Genomic DNA, 23,264 nt, shown 5'->3' with positions numbered 1-23,264 from the left:
AAACAAAACGTTACAGCCTCAAGGCATCCAGGGAAGCAACCAACCTAGCACGCTGCAACAATCTAAACCTATCTTGCAACACGTGAGTTGCCTGCACCCTAATAAGGTCATCATCAGATTGGGTGAACTGAGTCACAAACAAGCAACAAAGCTCGCAGGACTCCAGGTCGAATGTGTCATCGACCCAACAGGCAGCATGACGGAGGCAAAAGCAATGAAAGTCACCCCAAGACAAGGGGAACAGAGCAACCCTCCAACTCGAAAAAAGAGAGGGGGGGACTCGAGGGTCACATCCATCAGACCCGAGTGCCCCCCGCGAGGTTCCCAGGGGCCCCTAGACTGGGTCTGCTAAAGGTTATCCCAGGCAGGATACTATTAACTTGCGCCCAAGCTACCAATCAACACTGCTAATGCTAAACCCCCGGGAAGTGTCCGCTCACGAGGGCGAAGCAGAGGGTACCACCAAACACAAACAACCCTAGTATAAAGGGGAAGGAACACCAAGGCAGACCCCCACCACCAGGCAAAAAGAAAAGAAAAACCTCGTAAAAGGACAGCATACCCAGAGGGAACAGAGCCACGCGCTGTCAAGGGAGCCGGTCGGCCGAGCGGACAGCACTCTGTACTTGTGATCCTGTGGTCCTGGGTTCGATCCCAGGCGCCGGCGAGAAACATTGGACAGAGGTTCTTTCACCTTATGCCCCTGTTACCTAGCAGTAAAATAGGTACCTGGGTATTAGTCAGATGTTACGGGCTGCTTCCTGGGGGTGGAGGCCTGGTCGAGGACCGGGCCGCGGGGACACTAAAAAGCCCCGAAATCATCTCAAGATGACCTCAAGATGGGTGAAAACTAGCTACACAGTACCCTGCACCCTTACCAGTCCAATAACTACCACTTACCCCAAGGCAAACTAGGAAGGAAACCCCCTAAAACACTCGAGGTGGTCAATTGCCAAGCAGCAAAAGACCAACAGGGCAAGGGGTATCTGGGGCTCCCCCTTCCCCCTCCAGGGGAGGGGGGAGCTGCGCAGACATGCGGCACAGTTCATGTGACGTCATGCTTGTTTGCTTGTGTTCAATTGGGGAGTTCTGTCCACTCGTTTGTCTATTTTTGTCGATTTTAACCAGAATAGGGGTTTGTTTTGGGGTGCTTACCTTTCTGGGTGCCTGTCCCGGTTAATGGCAGATATAGAATGCTCCCAACCACATGAGGGTTTTTATAGGTCATTGCTCCTCGTGCCTCTCTGAGGGGACCAGGTTCTGGCTCATGGTCCCCAGTAGGCCTAGAACTCCACTCCACATCGACTGATACCAAAGTTAGGGATATCCATATCAGCCTGGATAGCTCCGGGGAGCTGAAGGGGCTTCCCGCAGAAAAAATGTTGAACATAATGAAATATGTTTTTTTGGGTGGGCCTTCTCGGCTCCATGTAGAGTGCTCCATACAAATGAGCCACATTAGTCCTTGGGGTATTTAACTGCTAACTGAGACCAAAGACCAAAACATGACCGTTTCACAAAGATACAGAGAGCAGGGGATTCATGATCACCATCACTAAAACACACAGAAAGGAAGCGAAACAAAATAGACAAGTGCACAAGGTTGACAGAAAAATTGAAACGAAGTAGCAAAAGACTCTGCAAATGATTAAAAAAAAAGTAGTTAGAACAAACTCACCCCAAGTTACAGCTGGCTACCACCAGTGGCAGCATCACTGGGAGCTGCCGGCTCCCCTTGTCAACAATCTTTAGTCCATAGCCTAAGACAACAGCTGAAACCAACCCAAAAAGAGGCATTTCATTACAGTCAACACTAGTTCCTGAAGGGCCAAATATTGTGGTTAGTTCTTTGTATCTTACCACATAGAACAGGAAAACTGGGATTCACTCGGTAGAAAAATGCAGATCACCCCCCATGAAGAGGAGATACTAGGATGGGAAACCCAGCCCAGGGCAAAAATGATGCACCTCTGGTCAAATGAATCATGACTGAGTAACTAAAGGACCTCTCCAGAAGCTAACCATCTCATTCTTCACCAGAAAAGAAAATAGCTATTCTATATATGAAGAAACTGGCCACCAGGACCAAAAGAAAAAATATCCCATTTTTGGAGAATTGCAAAGCTTCTCACCCTTACAATGAGAAGACAGCACCAACAAAAAACAAAAATTTGAAAAAAGTATCACAAACTGAAGAGGTGACCGAGAACCAAAGCAACAAAAGAAAACCAAACACACTGTCCCTAGACCAAGACAGTACAGGAGGAGAAAGGATAGGTTTGGAGGAGAAACAATTATAAAATGGTGCTAAAGAAGAATCGATGCCAAAAGCCAACAAGAGCGGCTCTGCAAGACTGAACAATAGGAGGAGACAGTACAGTACAGTACAGTATTAGGAGTAACTTGTCAATCAACAATCAAGACAAAACTACAAAACCACTGGAACCGAGACAAAAAAAAAATGATGGCGAGAGATGAAAAAATGAAAAGAGCACCAAGAAACCTAATACAGCTGCTGTGATGAAAGCCACATTAACCATACAAATGGTGACTGACCCATATAAAAAACTCAAGACATGAAGAGCAGAGAAGAAACTCGAACCAGCAAGGAATGTTCCAAAATCAATCTGATAAAAAGGGGCAGAGCCACGTAAAAATGCCTGATTTCGGACACCTGGCCAAAAGAGCCACAAATCAAAGATAAGCCAGCCACCAGGCAGCCACAAGGATCACCCTACCTACCTACCTTACCTTGTGTAGCTTCCGGGAATCAACAGCCCTGCAGCCTGGTCTCTGACCAGGCCTCCTGGTTGGTCGTTTGGTCAACCAGGCTGTTGGATGCAGCTTCTCGCAGCCTGGTTGATCAGGTATTCTTTGTTTGTCGAGTTCTCTCTCAAACACTGTGAGAGGCCAGCCAGTTATGCGCTTTACGTGTAGCGGGAGTGTTGAAAAATCTTGGGCCTCTGATATTGATAGAGTTCTCCCTCAGTGTACCTACTGCACATTTGCTTTTCAACGGTGGTATTTTGCACATCCTGCCATGCCTACTGGTCTCATGTGATGTTATTTCTGTGTTCAGATTTGGAACCAGTCCCTCTAATATTTTCCCCATGTAGAATACTGTGTATCTCTCTCGCCTGTACTCTAAAGAATACAGATTTAGAACTTTTAATCAGTCCCAATAATTAAGATGACTTATAGAGTGGAGTCTAGTGGTAAAGGATCTTTGCATGCTCTCTAGGTCAGCAATTTATCCGGCTCTGAATGGGGCTGTTGGAGTGCAACAATATTCCACCCTAGAGGGCACTTGAAAAGTGCCCTCTAGGTATGGCATTCCTTGTTTGGAAGGTCCCTGTTTTCCAACCTGTGATTTTTCTTGCAGTCATGACAGCTACTATATTGTATTACGTAATTGTAAGGTCTTCCGACATGATTACCCCTAGATCCTTTACATTGCTTTTCATTCTAGTGTGATTTGATTTTGTTTTATATATGGTTTCTGTTTTTAAATTTAAATTTTTTCCATAGCGCAGGTGCTGGAACTTATTTTCATTAAACATCACATTATTATCTGTGGCCCACTGAAAGATCCGATTTACATCCGGTTGGAAGTTTGCCGTGTCCTTTAAATTGTCTACTCGCATAAAAATTCTCGTGTCGTCTGCAAATGATGATACAGTGCTGTAGTTTCTTTCCTTATCTATATCTGATATTAGGATGAGAAAAAGTACTGGAACAAGTACAGTACCTTGGAGGAATGAGCTTTTCACAGTAGATGATCTGGATTTTACTGTGTTGACTAGCAGTCTCCATGGCGCAGTGGTAAGACACTCTCCTGGCATTTCGCGAGTGCTTTGGCTTGGGTTCGAATCCTGGCTGGGGAGAATTGACCGGGTGCCAAACCTTAACCGTAGCCTCTGTTCACCAAGCAGAGAATGGGTACCTGGTTGTTAAATGATTCGGCGGGTCGTATTCCGAGGAAAATTAGGATCAAGGACTTGCCCAAAACGCTACGCGAGCTAATGGCTTTACAAGAATGTAGAGACTCTTGTATATACCTGTATCAATATCAATAAATTACACTACATTCTTTTCGTTAGGAAGTTGAAGATCCATCTCCCTACTTTGCCAGTAATTTCTTTTGCATGCATTTTGTGTGCAATATCACCGTGGTCACATTTGTCGAAAGCTTTAGCAAAGTCTGTGTACATTACATTTGCATTTTGCTTGTCTCCCATGGCACCTAAGGTCATGTCATAGTGATCTAGCAACTGTGAGAAGCAGGAGTGCCCTGTTCTGAACCAGTGTTGTCCAGGGTTATGTAGATGTTGTGATTCCATGTGATTTGTAATCTTACTTCTTACCACTCTTTCAAAGATTTTTGTGTGTGAGGTTAGAGCTATTGGTCTATAATTTTTTGCATCTGCTTTACTACCTCCTTTGTGAAGTGGCATGATCTCAGCTGTCTTAAGTATGTCAGGGATGATATCAGTATCCAGGCTCCATCTCCAAAAGATGTAAATCTGTAGTAAATGTAAATCTACCCATGTAAATCTCCGGTCTGGACAATACTGTACAGTACCTGGAACAACATCTGAACCTTATGGAAGTGATAAATGAACCCCCACCCTCAACCAGTACAGCTGAAAGGCATCCACCCTAGCAGCCTCATGATCTGAGAAAGAAGTTATGTGAGACGGAAGCTGCCAGTTTCACTTGGATATGACGAGATCAACTTCAGAGAGACAACGCCTTGTAGATCCACCTGAAGGGTGCATCGTTGACAGTCCACTCCATGGAAATGGGTTAAAACCGAGAAAGTCTGTCCACAAGAACGTTGGATACTCCCTCACACATAAACTGCATGGAGAACCAAACCATGAGAATCCATAAGATGAGATCCATCTTCAAAAAGGAAAGGACTGAAAAGAACCCCCCTTGATTCAGACAATGAACCACCTGGGCACAGTCAGAATGGTACTGGAGAAAGGAGCCCAGAGGATGACACACACTGCAGGGCTTACCACACCGCTGCAAACTTACACATTACACTGTGAGCCCGAAAGATGGGACCTGCTCAACCCCAAACCAAAATAGGAAAATGGTGAAGTAAAAACCGGTGAAGGGCAAATGGAGCTCACACTCGATGACCCCAGTAGTGGTGGTGAAAAGGGTGATACCAGAAGAACCAGAACAGTGCCCGGAACCAAATTCTGCACAAGAAAAATACTGTACCACACAGATCAAGTTCAAGCTTCTGCACAACTGATCAACCAACTGCTGAGTAATCTAGGACCACTCTGACATAAAACTAAGATAAAACTGAAGACAGCTGCAGAAGGCAGGGAAACGGAAGCCATCCATGGACAGAACCAATTGGGACTTCCTCCAATTCACCAGGAATTTGAACATGGCAAGCTCAGAAAGATCAATATCCTCAGTATACACTCAAGTGAAGTGGCTGGGAGCCCAAATAAGCCAGTCATCAAGATAGGCCAAAACTTGAAGCTCCCCATAAGACATAGTTGGGCCACAACTACTCTGCACTAACCTGATAAAAGATCTGAGGGGGGCAGATTTTCCAAAAAAGAAAAACCGTAAGTACGACACCCCACAATGAACCCTAACCAGTTCCTGAACCTCAGATGAATTCGAATGTGCCAGTATGTGTCCTTGGGATTCAGGGACATTATCTAGAAATCCAGCTGAGCCAAAGTGATCATGTGAAAAGTCGGACAGGGAATATAACTGTTGAATCCCGAGAGGTCAAAAATGTATCATAAGTCTGCAAAGTCCTGCTTGGGGATCATGAAAAACCAAGACACCCACCAAAAGAGAGGTAGTTAACTCAACCACACCAGTCCTGTCAATTCTCAATGACCATACAATACTGCTGGGATAACACCTTGATCATGACCCCTGAACTAAAAAAGAAGGGAAGAGGATCAATTCAAGAAGAGAAAATAGGAGACAACTCAGAAGGGCCATGCATCATGGGACCAGGAGCTGGCAAAAAATTCCAGATGTTCCTGCACACTGCCAAGAAACAGGTGGACCACAAAATTTCTGGTGTCAAGACCCCCGTCCAGAACCACTTCTGCAGCACCCAAGAACAACGCCACCTAGAAGAAGCAACAGCCAGAGAATCAGACTTTGATGGAGTCCAACCCTGACTAACTACAGGTGAGGCTCTAACCCAGGAGGATTGCCTCTGAGCAGTAGGGATAGCAAGGACAATGACAGAACCCAACTGAGGGATTGGAAAGCAACAGCCGAGATCAGTGGAGAGACAATCACCCCAGGAAAAAGGAGGGACAAAAAGAGGGTGATAGACATAAGGGTTAGAGACCAAGCTGAACCTATAGCTTGGATTAGCACAGCATACTGACATGTGAGACAAGCCAGGAAAAAATCCATTACTGCCTCCTAAAGGAGGAGAGTGAGCAACTTGGGCAAAGTCAGTGAAGTTGAAATTGTCAGTAACAACGAAATAACATCCGGCACTGAAGCCAATGCATCCAGGCTGCTCTGCAGCTGTTCAAAGAATAGCTTGACCACAGCCCAGTGACTGTGATCAAGTGAGCACAGGTCCTGTCATCCTCCACAGCCTGGATTCCAGAAAGCAAAAGCAGTTGCACTTAAGAGCTGCCCCATGCCCGTGTCCTTGAGCAAACTGGAGCAAACAGGAAATCTTCCAGCAGCACAAAAGACAAACCTCCCCCAAGAACACATAAAAGACAGAACTCGCTTCTAACCAATCAAGCATTCGGGTATGGCAAATACTATGCCAAGTCTCCCAAGCTCAAATAAAGGCCTGGCGAACCATGCCAAATGGAATTGGAGGAGGATGGGCAAACTTTGAACAAGTGTAATTTATGAGCCACTCTTAACTCCAGATCCTTAAACATTATAGGGACCAACTCTGGAGCATTCACATGAGCACCAAGCAACAAGTAATGAAAATGAGAGAAACAAACCCATAATATGGCTGCTATTTGAAAAGCCTCTTGTCTAGAAGGCAGCTCTGCTAGAATAGAGCCCCAGCAAATGCAAAAGTCACACACCTTAGGGTGGAAGATATTACCCACCCAACAAGCAGCATGGCAGACAGAATGAATGACCATCGGCATGTAGCACCATCAATGGACACACTTCAAACTAGCAAAAAGTGAGTGCACGCTTGGTGGGTTGATCCATAATGAGCCCTACCAGACCCAAAGAACTTACCAGGGCCAAAAGTAAGGACCAAGCATTACACTCAGGGACTAGGTGTGCTTGCCAAAAGAACTGAAGAACTAAACATCGGTGGAACTAAACTTGGAGAGAGTTCCGAGAATTCTTCCACTTCCCCCAAGCCTGGTTGGGGAACAGGTTTGGTCCAACAGACTGTTGCTTGGAGTTACCCCACATATCCATTACCACCAATATGGTGCAGCACTTCTTGTAGGAAACTAATTTTTTAGTTGAGTCCATTTTTGTTCTGGCAATATTTCTTACACATGATGGGACATTATTGAACAGTCATGGACTACTGATGTTCAAACAGTGTTCTCTGATTGTGCCAACTGTGCCAAACACAGGCCTCAGGATAAACACATCTATGAAGGGCATCAGTGGTACACCGTATATACAAGCACACAAACCCCAGTGCACCCAAAAACAACAAACTCCTAAATGCCCCAACCTCAAAGCCTCACACAAAAGTCAATGACCCCTTGCACTACTCAGGGTGAGGCACCCAACACAGTAGACCTGCCTCTATGGGATGCACTCCAGAACCCACCAGGGTACCCTGTTATTGCTGTGGCATCACTAGGCATGCACTTAGGGAAGGGCTGCCCTGAGCACATGCAACTCGAAGTAAACAGTTTCAAAAGTCCTAACAAGTGAGGCTTGTAAACACATTAAGCTAACACTATCTTGAAATGGGACCCCAAAGGACAAAATTTAAAGAATGGCTAACACGCTGGTAAGACAGAAGAAAAAGAGGTGATATGATCACTACATACAAAATGGTAACAGGAATTGATAAAATCGATAGGGAAGATTTCCTGAGACCTGGAACTTTAACCCTCAAACCGCGCATATCATATATAAATGATATCAGTGACAAAACCGAAACCGCGCACATCATTTATATATGATTTCGTGTCTAGCGCTATAATTTAAACGCCCCGCCTGGGATAGGGGCAGCTATAGTACAGCCACAACCGATAGTTGCCAGATGCCACCTAGAAAAAAATCCAGGCTAACATTCTTGGGTGTTACAGCGTCAGTATTGAGCAAGCCACCAAGGCTGGCACACGCAGCACGAGCTCACAGCACCGCTGTTCAGCTTGTGACCACAGCATCGCCTACAAATACCATAATATAAATGATACTGCTATTATTTAGCAGTGATAGTATTACTGAAGCCCCCTGACTGTGATAAAACTGACCAGGATTCTGATAATAGCAGGATTGTGGTGATATCTAGCGCTGTGCTCCATGGAGGGAGGGTTGTGGCGTCGTTTCCTGACTGTGTGTGGCCACCAATTATTGACTGCACTCACCATACCAGCTTAGTGGTTCGATATGGTGAACACAAATGTAGATACTTATATATAACGTGTGTATAGTGTGAGATAACAGTGAGAGGAGTAGGTTGGGAGCCGCCATTTTGGTGAGGGAGGAGTGTCGTCTGCACGACTTGGCATGTTGTTTATTGATGGCCACTATGGTCTTTGGGCACAATACCAGCTTATTTGTACAGGTATGGTGCATAAACAGGTAGATACTTATATATAATGTGTGTATATAGCGTAATAACACCACAAACAATATTGTTGGAGGACAAATATTAGTGCGTCTGGCCTTGAGGGCGGCCGCCGATCAGCTGTGTGAGTAGCTACATCTTATGGCCTTACTCACCATACAAGCTTAGATGTACAGTTATGGTGAACAAAACACGTAAATACGTATATATAACTTCTGTGTATAGTGAATAAATACAGGAAGAGTATTGTGGGAGGTGAATGAGGGTGAGTGAGGTGGTGTTGAGGGAGGGAGTGGCAGTGAGTGGCTCGCTGGTGTTTGGCGGTCACTCCTCGTTGCTTTTTGACTCACAAGACCAACTTAGTAGTTTGTTATGGTGTACAAAACATGCAAATACTTATATATAACCTGTGTATATAGCGTAACAACAGCAAAACTATTTGTTTATTGTTTTATGAACATAATAATTGAATCACTAATATGCACACCATAATTTTGAGTACAGCGATGGTTCACACATTTTATAATATAAATATACCACAATTCACTGTATGGAATAATATTAATGCAAAAAAACTAAGAAAAAATCAATCAGAGACATTGAAATAATTAGGTAATAATATATTTGTGGCAACTGCCGTCTGACAGCTTGGGCGGAGTAGACCTCGTCTGGCGAAGGCTCTGCCTACACCCCTTGTTTGCCACACTTCCCTACCCTATTGCGGCTAAAATATGCCACCTACGATTTTTTTGTTATTTTTTCCGTGATCAGGGAACAAAAATGAACACTTCTATAAGACGAAAGAATTTTTTGGATTTTTTTTTTGTTGCGCCTGTGGGTGTGAATTCCATTTGGGCCCCTAGCGGTTTGAGGGTTAAGAACAAGAGGTCATAGATATAAACTAGCTAAACACAGATGCCGAAGAAATATAAGAAAATTCACTTTCGCAAACAGAGTGGTAGACGGTTGGAAAAAGTTAGGCGAGAAGGTGGTGGAGGCCAAGACCGTCAGTAGTTTCAAAGCATTATATGACAAAGAGTGCTGGGAAGACGGGACACCACAAGCGTAAAGGCACTACGGGCTCACCATAGCCCGTGCTACTTGGAACTTTGTTCCAGGTAGCGAATCTTTAACAACAACAACCACAAGCGTACCTCTCATCCTGTAACTACACTTAGGTAATTACTTAGGTAATTACTTATCTAAGAAATAGTTGGGACCTGTAATGCTAGTGACTCATGGAGCAGTCCAAACAGTTGGACATCAGGTGAAGAACCGAGACGGAGAGAGCTGGCAGGTATCGGAGGTGCTGCTACCGCCAGAGCTGGGTTTGCTCTGTGGGTGGATCATTTGTACAGTCTTTTGCTATTTCAATTCTATTTTTGTTTGTGAACCTTACAGTTGCATGTTTTGCTTTGCTTCCTTTCTGTATGTTTCTTTGGTGAGGGTGATTGTAATAATCCCCTGCTCCCTGCACCTCTGTGTGGGTGCCACATTTTGGCTTTTGGTCGCTGGTAAGCAATTAAGGACTGCTAGGGTTGATGTGACTCATTTGTGTGGAGCTACCTCAGTGCAGCTAGCTACAAGGAGTTATCTTCTACCCTCTCCAGAAAAAACATTACTCCATCTCCAAATTTCATGGTGTTGAGACACATAATAACTTAGGTAGGATGGAAAACTATAGCAGGATAAGAGGGTTGAAGTTAAGCAGAAAAACACCAGACATTTCATATTTCCATCCTAGCTCACTAACATCATGGGATCTCTCTATCACCACATACCAGCAAAGCATCCACCAAAAATACATCAGCATTTTCATATATTAGGTATAAAGCACACTCCATCAATTGTCAAATTTTTATTCATGCACTCATTTATTTCCTCCTGATGGAAGCAAACTGCTTCTGCTTGGCACTGTTCAGTGTCACTTCCCATTGTTCACTTGCATCCAGTATTTCCTTGTATTACCAACTCATCATATCTACCCAGCCTCAGAGCCTTTTTCTCCACCCCTTCTCATGCTCTAATTCACTTATACAAAGCCAAAAGCAAAAATGAGCGTGGTGCTTGTGATGATTTTCGCAAATATACTCACAGACCTTACTACTTGATTATCACTGTAGAATTCTAGTGGATACCGGCATTTAAAGCCAACTGTGAATGAGCGAGATCCGAGATCAAGATTGCCGCCCCAGCACGGATATTGAGTGTGTCTATGGAAAAATGTCACCATCAGCCAAATGGTATGAAAAATTTTGTATCATTTCGTTAAAAAATTCAACAGTAATGATGCAAAGAGTTTGAATGTGAACATGGCACCTTTGTTTAAATCATTTGCTATAAAGGCAAGGGCATGTTTATCTTGAATATTAATCAATTATCTACTCTGACAGTCCCTAACACTATAAAATGCCAAATAACAAACGCAACAAATATACAAGATATATATGTAATGCTGTTTATTATTTCTCAATGAGAGTAGGATTTCTTACAAGTACTGCACTATAATTAATATATAATTTTAAATTCAAGGTGATGTAAACCTATAGAATATGTGGTGTATTGCGTATATGAAATGCTCTTTTCTGGAGGAGCACCATGGTGGCTTCCCTGTAGCTATCTCACTGAGATTGCTCCAATGTACCAGTCACATCAGTTGCACGAGTGTTTGGTCTTCCGGGGACCAAAGACAAAACCTTGCCCCCCCTCACACAAGATGCAGGATGCAAATGACATTCTGCTATTTCACTGGGAAAGGATCCAGAAAGTCAGCAAAACTTTACAAACAATGGCTGGGTTCACAAGACTCAAAGCCACTAAACTGCCAAACAACTCCCCAAAGAATAGAAAACACTGTACACACACAAGAAAACGAGTCACAATAAGTTACGATTAGAAGAAGTCAGGTCGGGACCAGGCGAGATGAGGATGGGGCAAGGTACGTAGACGGAATCCGGAGCCTTACGGCTGGGACGCAATCGCATCAGTCTTCTTAGATGTGCCAGGAGGACAATGGGAGGAAGACCTGGGGTGAGGATGTTGTGGGAGTGTAGGATTTATGGGGCCTGTCAGGCAAAGTTGAAGGGTGCTTGGAAGTCGGGACGGCAGAGGATTGCTTCCTTTTAGTACCAGGGGTAGGGATGTGTGGCAAGGCAGCCTGTGAAGGAACTCGGGGAAGGTGCACTAAGGAATTCTGGAGAGGATTGTCCAGCATCAGTTCAAACATTTTGGAGATAGTAATGGCAGCCACGGAAGGTGGAATGTCAACCATAGGAGAATCGGATGAGGGATGCGTCGGGTCAGCCTCAGGAACGGGTTGGATGAATTGCGGAAAGAATTTAGTGAGGAGCGTCTTCTCGAGTGCATCAGCAATGCGAGTGACAAGAGTGTAAACAAGATCGGGACTTGGTTGTATGGCATGTGAGAGAGAAGTGGGCACAGGGGAGATAGGAATGTCAGTGACAGACAGGTCAGGCACAAGCAAAGGTGGCAGCAGAGCAGGAAGCAAGGGTTGATGATGAACTGGGTCAAGACGAAGCAAAGCACGACTGGAAGGCAAGGTGACGGCAGGGAGAGGCTTAGTTAGTGCCGCTACGTATGAAGGACATTGTTTGAATGTATCGGCATGATCACCATCACAGTTGGGCCAGCAGAGAACCAACTGTGTGTTTGATATGCTCTGGCAGCAGAGCATATCAGACACAGTGTCACATGTGTAATGGGAACTAGAGCATTTGCCACATTTGATGTCATTGGTGCAGCCTTGTGAGATATGGTAAAAATCTTTACAACGAAAGCACTGAGTGGGACAGGGGACGTACACCTCCAATTTATGGAGGAAGCCATTAATCCAAACCCGATCAGGGGAAAAGGAATCGAGAAAAGTAAGTAGGGCAGTGCCGGTATCACACAGTTCATCACTAGTAATATGCATAAATTTCCTGATACCGAAGATCAGAATGTTAGCCTGAAGTTGCGCCTTCATGTCATCCGCACTAATGTCAACAACATGCTGGTTATCTTGAGGTTATCTTGAGATGATTTCGGGGCTTTTAGTGTCCCCGCGGCCCGGTCCACGACCAGGCCTCCACCCCCAGGAAGCAGCCCATGACAGCTGACTAACACCCAGGTACCTAATTTACTGCTAGGTAACAGGGGTATAGGGTGAAAGAAACTCTACCCATTGTTTCTCGCCGGCGCCCGGGATCGAACCCGGGACCACAGGATCACAAGTCCAGTGTGCTGTCTGCTCGGCCGACTGGCTCCCGGACTACATATCTCGCCAAATGGTCACCCAGAGGTTTATAACATCGGACTTTGTAACCACAGATTTCAGTAACATCCGAGAGCTCCAGATCTTCCTAACGATTGTAGGCCACTGCAATCAAGTTCCTGCGGTTATTTGGTCTGATATTGTGCACTTTGATCTTAAAGAACTTGGGAATGGCATGATATAGGAGACTTTGTGCCCTGCTATTTCCAAAACACTCCGATCAACGGGTATATTGGCATCAAATGCAACGATGAACTTTTGTAAGCCGGGAGAACTCGTCCTAACCTTGCATACGCTGAGGGTGTTGAAACTGAGGCCGCGGAGGGTCACAGGGTACCCCAGGACACTAGTGGCATTTTGCCTCCAATCTATTCACCTTACTGTGGTGTTTATTGTCCAGGAAAACTCTCTCTGGATCCCCCTCTAAAACCAGCAGATCAACGTGACAGAAATGCATGTGAGGCTCCCTGGCAACCCTCCCTCCCACCGGTCTGCTGTTTTTTCGCATTGGTTGAAGCTTAGCTTCCGAACTGATGCTAGGCAGCCGGCGCGGTAGGTCTGGGGCTCCCCCCCTCCCCCCTCTCGGGGTGGGGAGGGCTGCGCGAACGATCGGCGCGGCAGTAAAGTGTGATGTTTGCTTGTTTGCTTGTTTCCTTGGGATTGTAGGGAGTTTCTACCTCTCTGTTCGGTTTTTTGTTTTAGTTTTTTACAATGTGGAGTTTGTTTTGTTATGCCTACCTTTCTGGGTGCCTAACTCCAGTCGATGGCAGATAAGGAAAACCCCAACCACAAGGGGGTTTTCCAGGGCCATTGCTCCCTGAAACCTCTCTGAAGGGGCCAGGTTCTGGCACTGGTCCCTGGTAGGTCTGAACTCCTTAGCTAATGTCCCGGTCTAATATAACATACATTAGCCCGATAAGCTCCAGGGAGCCGTAGGGGCTCCCCCACAGAAAATATATATATCTGGATATAAACACCTGGATATAAACCCAAATACTTGGGAGTCGCTTGCTCAGGACCACATAACTTGGAAAAGCAAACATTACAGGGGTCCATGCAGCAGAGAACAGACGGACTGCATTACCTCAGAGGAAATGCACCGCACGCAAAGCTAGAGCAACCTCCACCTCTACAGTAGCCTCCACCCACATATGTCCCGTGTATGGGTTAGCCTTCCAGATGAAGATTGGTCTCATCCTCCATCATCTGGCACATTGCCACCGACTTTCAACCTGATATATTGAAGTCACGGTCATCTTCGACTACGAAGGACGATCATCATCATGAAGTAAATTGGCACTTTTTTTTTCCTCTTTCTGTCTCTTCACCATCTTTCATCAATTTTGATTCTTGTGGTATTTACTTTTCTTTCGTGGTTGTTTCTTGATGGGCATCTCATGCCTAATACTGTTGCCCCTTATCCTGCATTGCTGGCAGAGCCTCTGTTGCTGGGATTTCCTGTCTATTCTTATGGGGCTCCATTTCACAAGTTGTTTCAGCATATTTCACCACCAGGCTACTCATACTTTTCCTGAGCCATCTTAGTTCCTGGACACAGTCCTCAATTTTCTCTCCTCCCTTAGGTTCACGTCTGACCCTTCAGTCCGGGACTCCTTTTTTATGGTGGTGTTTTTGCTGGCTCATGCTTCCAGTTGTCAGGATATTGAACTTCGTGCTCTTCTCCAGAGGTGGGGCTTGTGCTCTTTTGGCTCCCGTGGGCATTTTCTTTGTTTACAACCATCTCCTTTTCTGGTCAAGATTGAGTCAATGATTTATTGATAAAGATTAAGCCACCCAAAAGGTGGCACAGGCATAAATAGCCTGTAAAATGGCTTCAGGAGGGGTCATTTGGTTATTGATGCTTGGTTGATTTGGCTAGGGATGCATCACTTGTTGTGACAGGTGGCAGCAATTTGTTGCTACCTGTGTGTCATCACCTCAGCTTTGGTGGATGCTCTTTAGGTTGATCTGGTTTCCATGGTCCCGTGTTCCAAGGCTCATCTTTATCAGGTTCTCTACAGTGTCATCAAGGCTAATCAACTTGAGGTCTATCCCGTGGGAATATGATGTTCGCAAGTACTGTATGATGCCCTCGTGGCGGTCTTTTCTAACATGTCCTGAATGAATATTCGGGCTCGAAGGTTTTGGCAGACTAATAGGGTCATGGTGGCCAGGTATTTGTCCTCTTCAGTCCTGTGTTGGCCAGGGTCATGTTTCTCAGCTGTTGTTCTCTACTTCCACTTAGTGCCTGCTGTCTCTCCTCCTTTCTGGTAAATCCATCTTTTTCTCTGTGGTTATTTAGCTACAGGGAACCATCATGGGGCTTCCCCAGAAACACATTTGAATGTAATGAAATGCCTCTTTCTGGTAAACCCTAGTGGCTCCCTGTCTCTCTCCCTCCTTCCATGTTTCTCAGTTAGTTGTGGTGTTTTATCTGCTGCAGATCTAATAGCTATCTTGAGGTTATCTTGAGATGATTTCGGGGCTTTTTAGTGTCCCCCGCGGCCCGGTCCTCGACCAGGCCTCCACCCCCAGGAAGCAGCCCGTGACAGCTGACTAACACCCAGGTACCTATTTTACTGCTAAGTAACAGGGGCATAGGGTGAAAGAAACTCTGCCCATTGTTTCTCGCCGGCACCTGGGATTGAACCCAGGACCACAGGATCACAAGTCCAGCGTGCTGTCCGCTCGGCCGACCTAGCTGAAGCTGAACTGAGCTCCGGGTTGCCAGGTGGCAGCATTTGGTACTAGTGGGTTTTAGTTAGTTTTGTGTGTTTTCTTTTGTTTATTTTGAATTGTTTGGAGAGTTCTTTGGCAGTTTACTGGCTTTTGAGTCTTGTGAACCCAGCCATAGTCTGTAAAGCTTTGCTAACTTTCTGGATGATTTCCCAGTGAAATAGCAGAATGTCATTTACTCCCTGTGCCTAATGTGAAGGGGCGAAGCTTTGGCACTGGTCCCAAGAAGGTCAAACAAACTTATGCATCTGATGTGACTGGCAGAGTGGAGCAATCTCAGCAAGAAAGCTACCTAAGAAGCCACCGGGGCTCTGCCAGAAAGAGGCGTTTCATTACATTAAATGCTGGGGTTTTCTAAGCTGGCATTTCGATTGCTCCCATACTCTTAAGACATTCAGGACACCATTCACTGCAAAGGCTCAATTGACTTAACAATGCATTGTGACCAGAAACTTCAAATGGCCTTGCCAAGTAATTGGGAATGGGAGATAATAAAGTTCCTGTCTCAGTCGACCACCGATTGACATCCACACTACCTTCATTCCATAATTGGCAACCAAGTGAAAAAACAATTATCTTTCTTCAAATTACCACTACGTACCCAATACTATCTGACAGTAACCAAGCAGCAATACTGATAACCACAACAGGGATGAGGAAGTAGCTAACCCCCACTTAATGCCCTGCCCAGCCAAACATACTTGGGGAAAGCTGGAACAAAATGGGAGAAAGTAGGAGACAACAACTCTGAAAGAAAACATTTGTTTGCATAACACTACATTTCTGAGTAAAGATCTCAGTCACTCCAATAGCCACATCATCTTGGCTATAAGCTAAAACAAAAGAAAAAACCAGCGTTGAATGTAATGAAATGCCATTTTTTGGGTGAGACCCGGAGGCTCCCCGGAGCTATACCGGGTTGATGTGCATATATTAGACTGTGGCAACAGTCAATTGATGGAGTTCTAGGCCTACTGGGAACCAGAGCCAGGACCTGGCCCCCTCAAGAAGAGGCACGAGGAACAATGGACAAAAGACACCCTCATGTAATTGGAAGCAGTCTTTGTGTGCCATCTACCAGAACAGGCTCCCAGAAAGGTAGAAATTTCAAAACAAACTACTGCTGGTAAAAAAAATGCAAACTGAAAGCCAAACTAGCAAGCAAACAAGCATGATGTCACCACAACTGCCGCACATCTGTCTGTACAACCCCCCCCCCCCATCCATAGGAGGGGGAAAGAGGGGTCCCAGACCCCCATGGCGGCTACTTTCCTCAGTTCAGAAGCCGATTTTCAAAAACGCGAAAAAGTGCCGACCGGAGAGAGGGAGGGATGCCGGGGAGCCTCAGGGTCTCACCCAGAAAATGCCGTTTCATTACCTTCAACGCTGGTTTTCTGGGGGGAGCCCCTACGACTCCCCAGAGCTACCTAACCAAAGATAAAGAAGAAATGGGACTTACCCTGGAGGCGGCCATTACTCGCTCCTAAACTCGAAGTCGAGATAACTGGCTGAAACCTGCGACCCAAGGCTACACACGCCCAAGAAGGGCCAGGAACATTAACGAGGTACAGTGCAGCCAGGACTATTTGACCTCCAAAAGCCCTGTGTCCGAATGTCAGCCCAGGACATATTATAAAAAAACCAGCGTTGAATGTAATGAAACGCCATTTTCTGGGTGAGCCCCGGAGGCTCCCTGGAGCTTATCGGGCTAATGTGTGTTATGTTAGACTGGGACATTAGCTAAGGAGTTCAGACCTACCAGGGACCAGCGCCAGAACCTGGCCCCTTCAGAGAGGTTTCAGGGAGCAATGGCCCTGGAAAACCCCATATGGTTGGGGGTTTTCCTTATCTGCCATCGACCGGGGTTAGGCACCCAGAAAGGTAGGCGTAACAAAACAAACCCCACATGGTAAGAAACTACAACAAAAACCGAACAGAGAGGTAGAAAACTCCCTACAATCCCAAGGAAACAAGCAAACAAGCAAACATCACACTTTACTGCCGCGCCGATCGTCCGCGCAGCCCTCCCCACCCCGGGAGGGGGAGGGGGGAGCCCCGGACCTACCGCGCCAGCTGCCAAGCTCCAGTTCGGAAGCTAAGCGTCAACCAACGCGAAAAAACCGCCGACCGGTGGGAGGGAGGGTTTCCAGGGAGCCTCCGGGGCTCACCCAGAAAATGGCGTTTCATTACATTCAACGCTGGTTTTCTGTGGGGAGCCCCTACGGCTCCCTGGAGCTTCATACCCAAAGAGAAGGAAAAGAAAGGGCTAACCCGGGAGGCGGCCGCCACAAACTCTGCAACGCAAAGCCAAGACAACCGGTCGCAAACCTGCGACCCAAGGCAACAAGAACGCCCAAGAACAGACGCACACATGGATGGGCGGCCAAAAACCTGTGCGACCCACAATTCCCTGCGCCCGAAATGAGCCCGAGACGTCACCAACACAGCAGCAATTGCTGCAAACGTCTGAACAGCATGGGCGCAAAGACAGACCGCAGTAAGAAGGAAAACACTGCGGACGACCCGGGAGACCCGAGCCCTGAAAACAGGGAACGAAGGAACCGGATCAACCACAGCGCATCCCCAGGCACGGTACGCCGGCAACAGCAAAAAGCACAACTGGACAACACAGGATGCACCCCCCGGCCAAACCAAACAAGTACCAACACCCCAAGAACCCCTCCGGAAAGCAGCCGTCTCGACCGTCGCCAGGACAGAGAAAGGCTGCACACCAATAAAGCTACCACCAGTACCAAAGAGGAGGAAACTGAAACCGAAGGGGCTACCACAAACTGAGGGGAAGAGAAGAAGGCACCCTGAACAAGGACCAGGATGGCTCAGGCGACTCATGAGCAGGCCGGAGGGGAAACAAAACGCGAGAAGACGCAATAAACGTCACACAGTCTCCAAGACGAAGCTCGCAGGTGGGACACCGTCAACAAAGCCACCTGAACACCATAGAGATGGCGATACCTGCGTCAAAATACCAGACGCGAAGAGCCAAAGAGAAGGGCGAACCAGTCACGGACAGGACCGATTCGGCCTGCTGAAAGAGGCGAAGCCTCAGGAAAAACGCCCCGGGTACGGACACCTATCAAGCAGCGTCTGAAAAGAAGGCCGGGCCGGCCACAGTGGAACCATAAGGACTGTTCTCGTGGGAATGGGCTGCAACTGAGCCAGAACCCGAAGCAACAGCTGGACCGGGAGAAGAGGCACAGGTACCCCCCACCTCGACCAGGCCTGCCGAAAGCCTCCACCGTGAAGTCCTCGCAGGTGGGAAGGGCGCCACAAAACGGGCGACGCCTAGACCACGCCGACCCGAAGACGTCCATGGCCATGAGTCCATAAGCCCAACAGAGCCAACAAAACGCATCAGCGGCGACTGGCCAACCCACGAAGAGGAATGAACCGAGACAGCTGTCCACCAGGACGCAGGACACACCCCGGACACGAACCACACGGTTAACCAAACCCCCTGTGGTTCCGGCAAGAACCACCGGGGAACAGTCCAAACAGAGCTGAATGGTAGAGTACCTAGGGACCCAAACCCTCCGAAGCGCAAACCAGACAGCCATGAACACCTGAACCGGGCTGTGAGCCCGACGGACAGACAGACTCCATCAACCTCGGCCGACCTGGTGAGCACTGGTCACAAAGCCCCAGCCGAGAGACGACCCGTCCGTGAACACATCGAGCGAAGGCTCGGGGAGCCGCCAAGGCACGGAACCCCGAAAACCCCAAAGAGGAAGCTGGTGACGCAGCACCAACACCAGATCCCCAGAGGAACCCAAGGAATGCAAGAGGCGGAAGTGGAGTCTCCGTAGGAACCAACCGACGCCGGAGCCAAACCCGACTCCGCGGGCAGACAAGCACGCCGAAGTGCAAACTCCCGCACAACCGCCCAAGCAACCGCTGAGCAACCCGGGACCCCCTCCCGAACAGCCAAAGGCGGGACCACAGCCACAGTAACACTTCTGGAGGGAAGACAATGAGGGGCCCAAGAGCCTGAAACAAGGCCCAGGTCCGAACCCGGGACGGAAACAGAAGGTAAAACCTCCAGATCACCAGGAAACCAAACCCAGCGATCTGGAAAGAACCATCCCCTGGCGAGCAGACAAGCGGACTGACTGGGAGCCCACTCCAGCCAGTCGTCGAGGTAGGCCAGACACCGAATCTCAGACGCAGACAGGGCACTAAGATCCGGTAAAGATGCAAAGAGTATACAAAGTGCCCTTCACAAAATAGGGAATGCAATAAAAACAGCAAACCTGAAGCCCCACCACCAAAGCAGTGTAAGACAATCATATGAAGACATATTATGACATATGACAATCATTATATGACAATATGACAATTATAATCAAAGCAGTATATGACAAAGAGTGCTGGGAAGACGGGACACCACGAGAGGAGCTCTCATCCTGTAACTACATTTAGATAAGTACACATAGGTAATTACCAACCGTGCTAGCCCCAGAAAAACTGGAGAGGAACGTGCCAAGAAGTGACCTGGAGGTCCAGGGCCACCATCCACGCACCCGGCCCTAACAGAATCCGAACAGGAGACAACAGTCCTCCGAGCAGGGCAGAGGATCCAGGGCGCAGACGGAAGTAGTCCAGAAGAACTGCAGACTGGAAAAGCTCATGACTGCAAAAAGCAGACGGGAAAAACTCATGACTGCAAAGAGCAGACGGGAAGCCCAGAAGGATGGGGCGGATCGACCACGCCCCACGCACCCACGAAGAGGAAATGACGAAGCGCAGGGAAGAAGCCCACCCCGCCAGCTCTGAACCCCCCCCCCAAGGGGGAGAAGCCGTCCTCCGACGCCAGCAGAGGCCGGAAGACAACCCAAAGCGCCCACCAACAGCGGGACCATGCGAGAGGCAACAGAGCAAGCTGTACCCCCAGCGCCCAGTCAACAGAGAAGGGAACAGAACCCCTTCAGAAAGAAAAAGTACACTACCGAAGTCATGAGGAGAGACTACGGGAATGAAACCACACTTCGCTGGAAGAGGAAGTGAGGGGAGACCTGATCACCACATACAAGATACCCAAGGGAATCGACAGGGTTGAGAAGGACAAGATATGTAACACAAGGGGCACACGCACTAGGGGACACAGGTGGAAACTGAGTACCCAAAAGAGCCACAGATAGAATTAGTTTTTTTTTTTTTTTTTTTTTTTTTTTTTTTTTTTTTTTTTTTTTTGAGTGTCAGAATGGGAACGGGAAAGCACTAAGAAGTAATGTGGCGACTCCTCACACAAGTAACGAGGCTGACCCCCATACAATGTCACATGTAGACATGACAGAGCCCAAGAGGCACAGGAACCGATACACCTGTTGACGGACGGTTGAGAGGCAGGACCAAGGAGCCAGAGCTCAACCCCCACAAGCACAACTAGGTGAGGACATATATTGTAAAAGCACAAGCCGCCGACTAGTGGCAAAGAGCACTACGCCGGCCAGGCAAAGAAGGCACAAAACTGCATCAAAAGGCCCACCTCGACAGCAAAACCACAAAGTCCCAGCACAACCACAACATGTGCCAAGACCCAAAAAGCTCAGTCTGCAAGCCAGGAAGACCCCGGAACCCCAAAAGGCAGAACCGGGTCACACGAGGAAACAAAGTCCCCTGAACCCACAAAAGGGGGCCCAAGAGGAAGAAACCTCCAGAACGAAACCAAGGAACCCAAAGGAACCCAGAATCGAACCAGGGGGAGCCCAAACCACCACATTTGCCGGCGGAGAACACCACTAAAAGGCAAAGCACAGACCCCAGCAGAACGCCCTGGGAAAACGGTCCCAACAGACCGAAAACCGAGGGGCAAGGTGTGGGAGCAAGCATACCAGCCAGGGGCACTGAGCCTAAACCCAGAGGCTCAGACCCAAAATCAACACCCAAACGTTCCCAGAGGAACAGGCAACGGCAAGAAAACACCAGAAAACAAAGAAACGACAACAGGAGAACAAAAACCCTGCAAATTTTTTGAAAACTCACCAGAGACGCTCGCTCGCACACCCAGACGCATGTAAACAAACCGCAACGCCGCCCTGGTGGCCACGCCGGGAAACCGGCAGACGAAAATGGCCGCCAGCAGGGGCTGTGACTGACGCTTAATACACAAAAACACGCCAGCAAATGTGGGAAGCTAGCAGACTGGAAGGGCGAAAAACGACGCCCAACAGCAGAAAAACCCCTGAAGGGGCAAAACCGCCCCAGAACTGCTAGTAGGCATCCCCCACAGCCCCGGGAACCAACAACAGAGGCCCCGGGGCAGAGCCAGCCTCCAAGCCCTCCGCCCTGAAAGAAAAGCAAGAGCCCATGGGAAAGGCAACAAGAAAGGGCCGCTGGTAAGACCCAGAAGCCTTGGCAGGAGGCACAGGCTCAAACCTCCGTCCCCAACCCGAACGGGGCATCCCCCAAAAACCGCCCGAGTCTCTGCCGCAACTGAACCCCGCCCCGACCCAGAAACACGCAGACGGTCCGGAGCCGGGAACATGGAGAGAAAGGGGCGAGCAGCACCTAACCAAACGGGGCGGCCACGGGGCATTCGAGTGGGAAACCAACCTAGCATGTTGCAGCAACCTAACCTAGCTTGCAACACGGATGCCGCCTGTACTCTGAACAGTAATAACATCAGGAGAGTACTGGAGAACAAGCAGAGAATCACTCGCAAGACTCCGGGTCAAGGTGTCAGTGACCCAACAGGCAGCATGACGGAGGTAAAAATGGCGACTGTCACCCGGAGACAAGGGAACAGCAACCAACGATCCCGTACAAGACGGGTTGGAACCCGGAAGACACATTCAATGGTCCCCCGAGCCCAGACAGGGGTTTCCAGGGCCCGTAGGGTAACAACTACGGGAAGCCCGGGCAAGGTGTTGCTAACCGGTTAAGAAACCCAAACATAACAAGAGGGTAGATTATAGCACTGAAAACCCCCGAGACGTGTACAAGCACGGGGGCCTAGCAGAGGGCCGCCAAACACTACCAGTGGAACTATAACCACCTTAGGCAGACCCCCACCAGGCAAGAAAATGAAAAACAAAAGAAAAACCCCGCAAAAGTACACCGTCTCCAGAGGCAACAGAAACCGGCCGCCGCTTAGGTGGCAGGCTGCGCAACACCTTGACGCCCTAACCAGCACAATACCAATCCCTACCCAGGGCCAAACAAGGGCCCCAAGCCCCAGCTGGCCCCAAGGGCGAGGCAAATGCCGAGCAGCAAGAACCTCTACGGGAATGGTTCCCGAACGCCCCAGGGAAGATAACCCTGTAACGCAAGGGCAGTACTCACAGGGCGCTTAGGGAAGTCAGCCACTAAGCACATGCAGCCCCGGCACTGATGAAGTACTCCTGGCCACCGCACACCACAACACACAGCAGTGAACGCCACACAAGGCAAACACCGCCTAGGAAACTGAGGCCAGAGAAGCGTCAATCCCGGTTGACATTAGCGAACGAACTGAAGCTTGGCAGCCGGCGCGGTAGGTCCGGG

At 48.1% G+C, this 23,264-nt stretch overlaps 1 protein-coding gene across 2 annotated transcripts in view; it reads right to left on the bottom strand.

Moving 5' to 3' along the window:
- Positions 1-23,264, bottom strand: part of LOC123757713 (uncharacterized) — a 95,525-nt gene that overhangs the window by 28,845 nt on the left and 43,416 nt on the right. Inside the window, exon 4 of one of the 2 annotated variants that reach the window (XM_045741577.2) lies at positions 10,855-10,968. The exons of the other annotated variant lie outside the window; for it this stretch is intronic. Coding sequence (XP_045597533.1) covers positions 10,855-10,968 — 114 coding nt within the window. The remainder of the gene's footprint in view (positions 1-10,854; positions 10,969-23,264) is intronic. 2 annotated transcript variants of the gene reach the window in all.

This window comes from Procambarus clarkii, chromosome 22, assembly GCF_040958095.1.
Source record: "Procambarus clarkii isolate CNS0578487 chromosome 22, FALCON_Pclarkii_2.0, whole genome shotgun sequence".
Taxonomy (NCBI): Eukaryota; Metazoa; Arthropoda; class Malacostraca; order Decapoda; family Cambaridae; genus Procambarus; species Procambarus clarkii.
The sequence above is the reverse complement of the archived record's forward strand: the minus strand, read 5'-3'. Positions and strand labels throughout refer to the sequence as shown.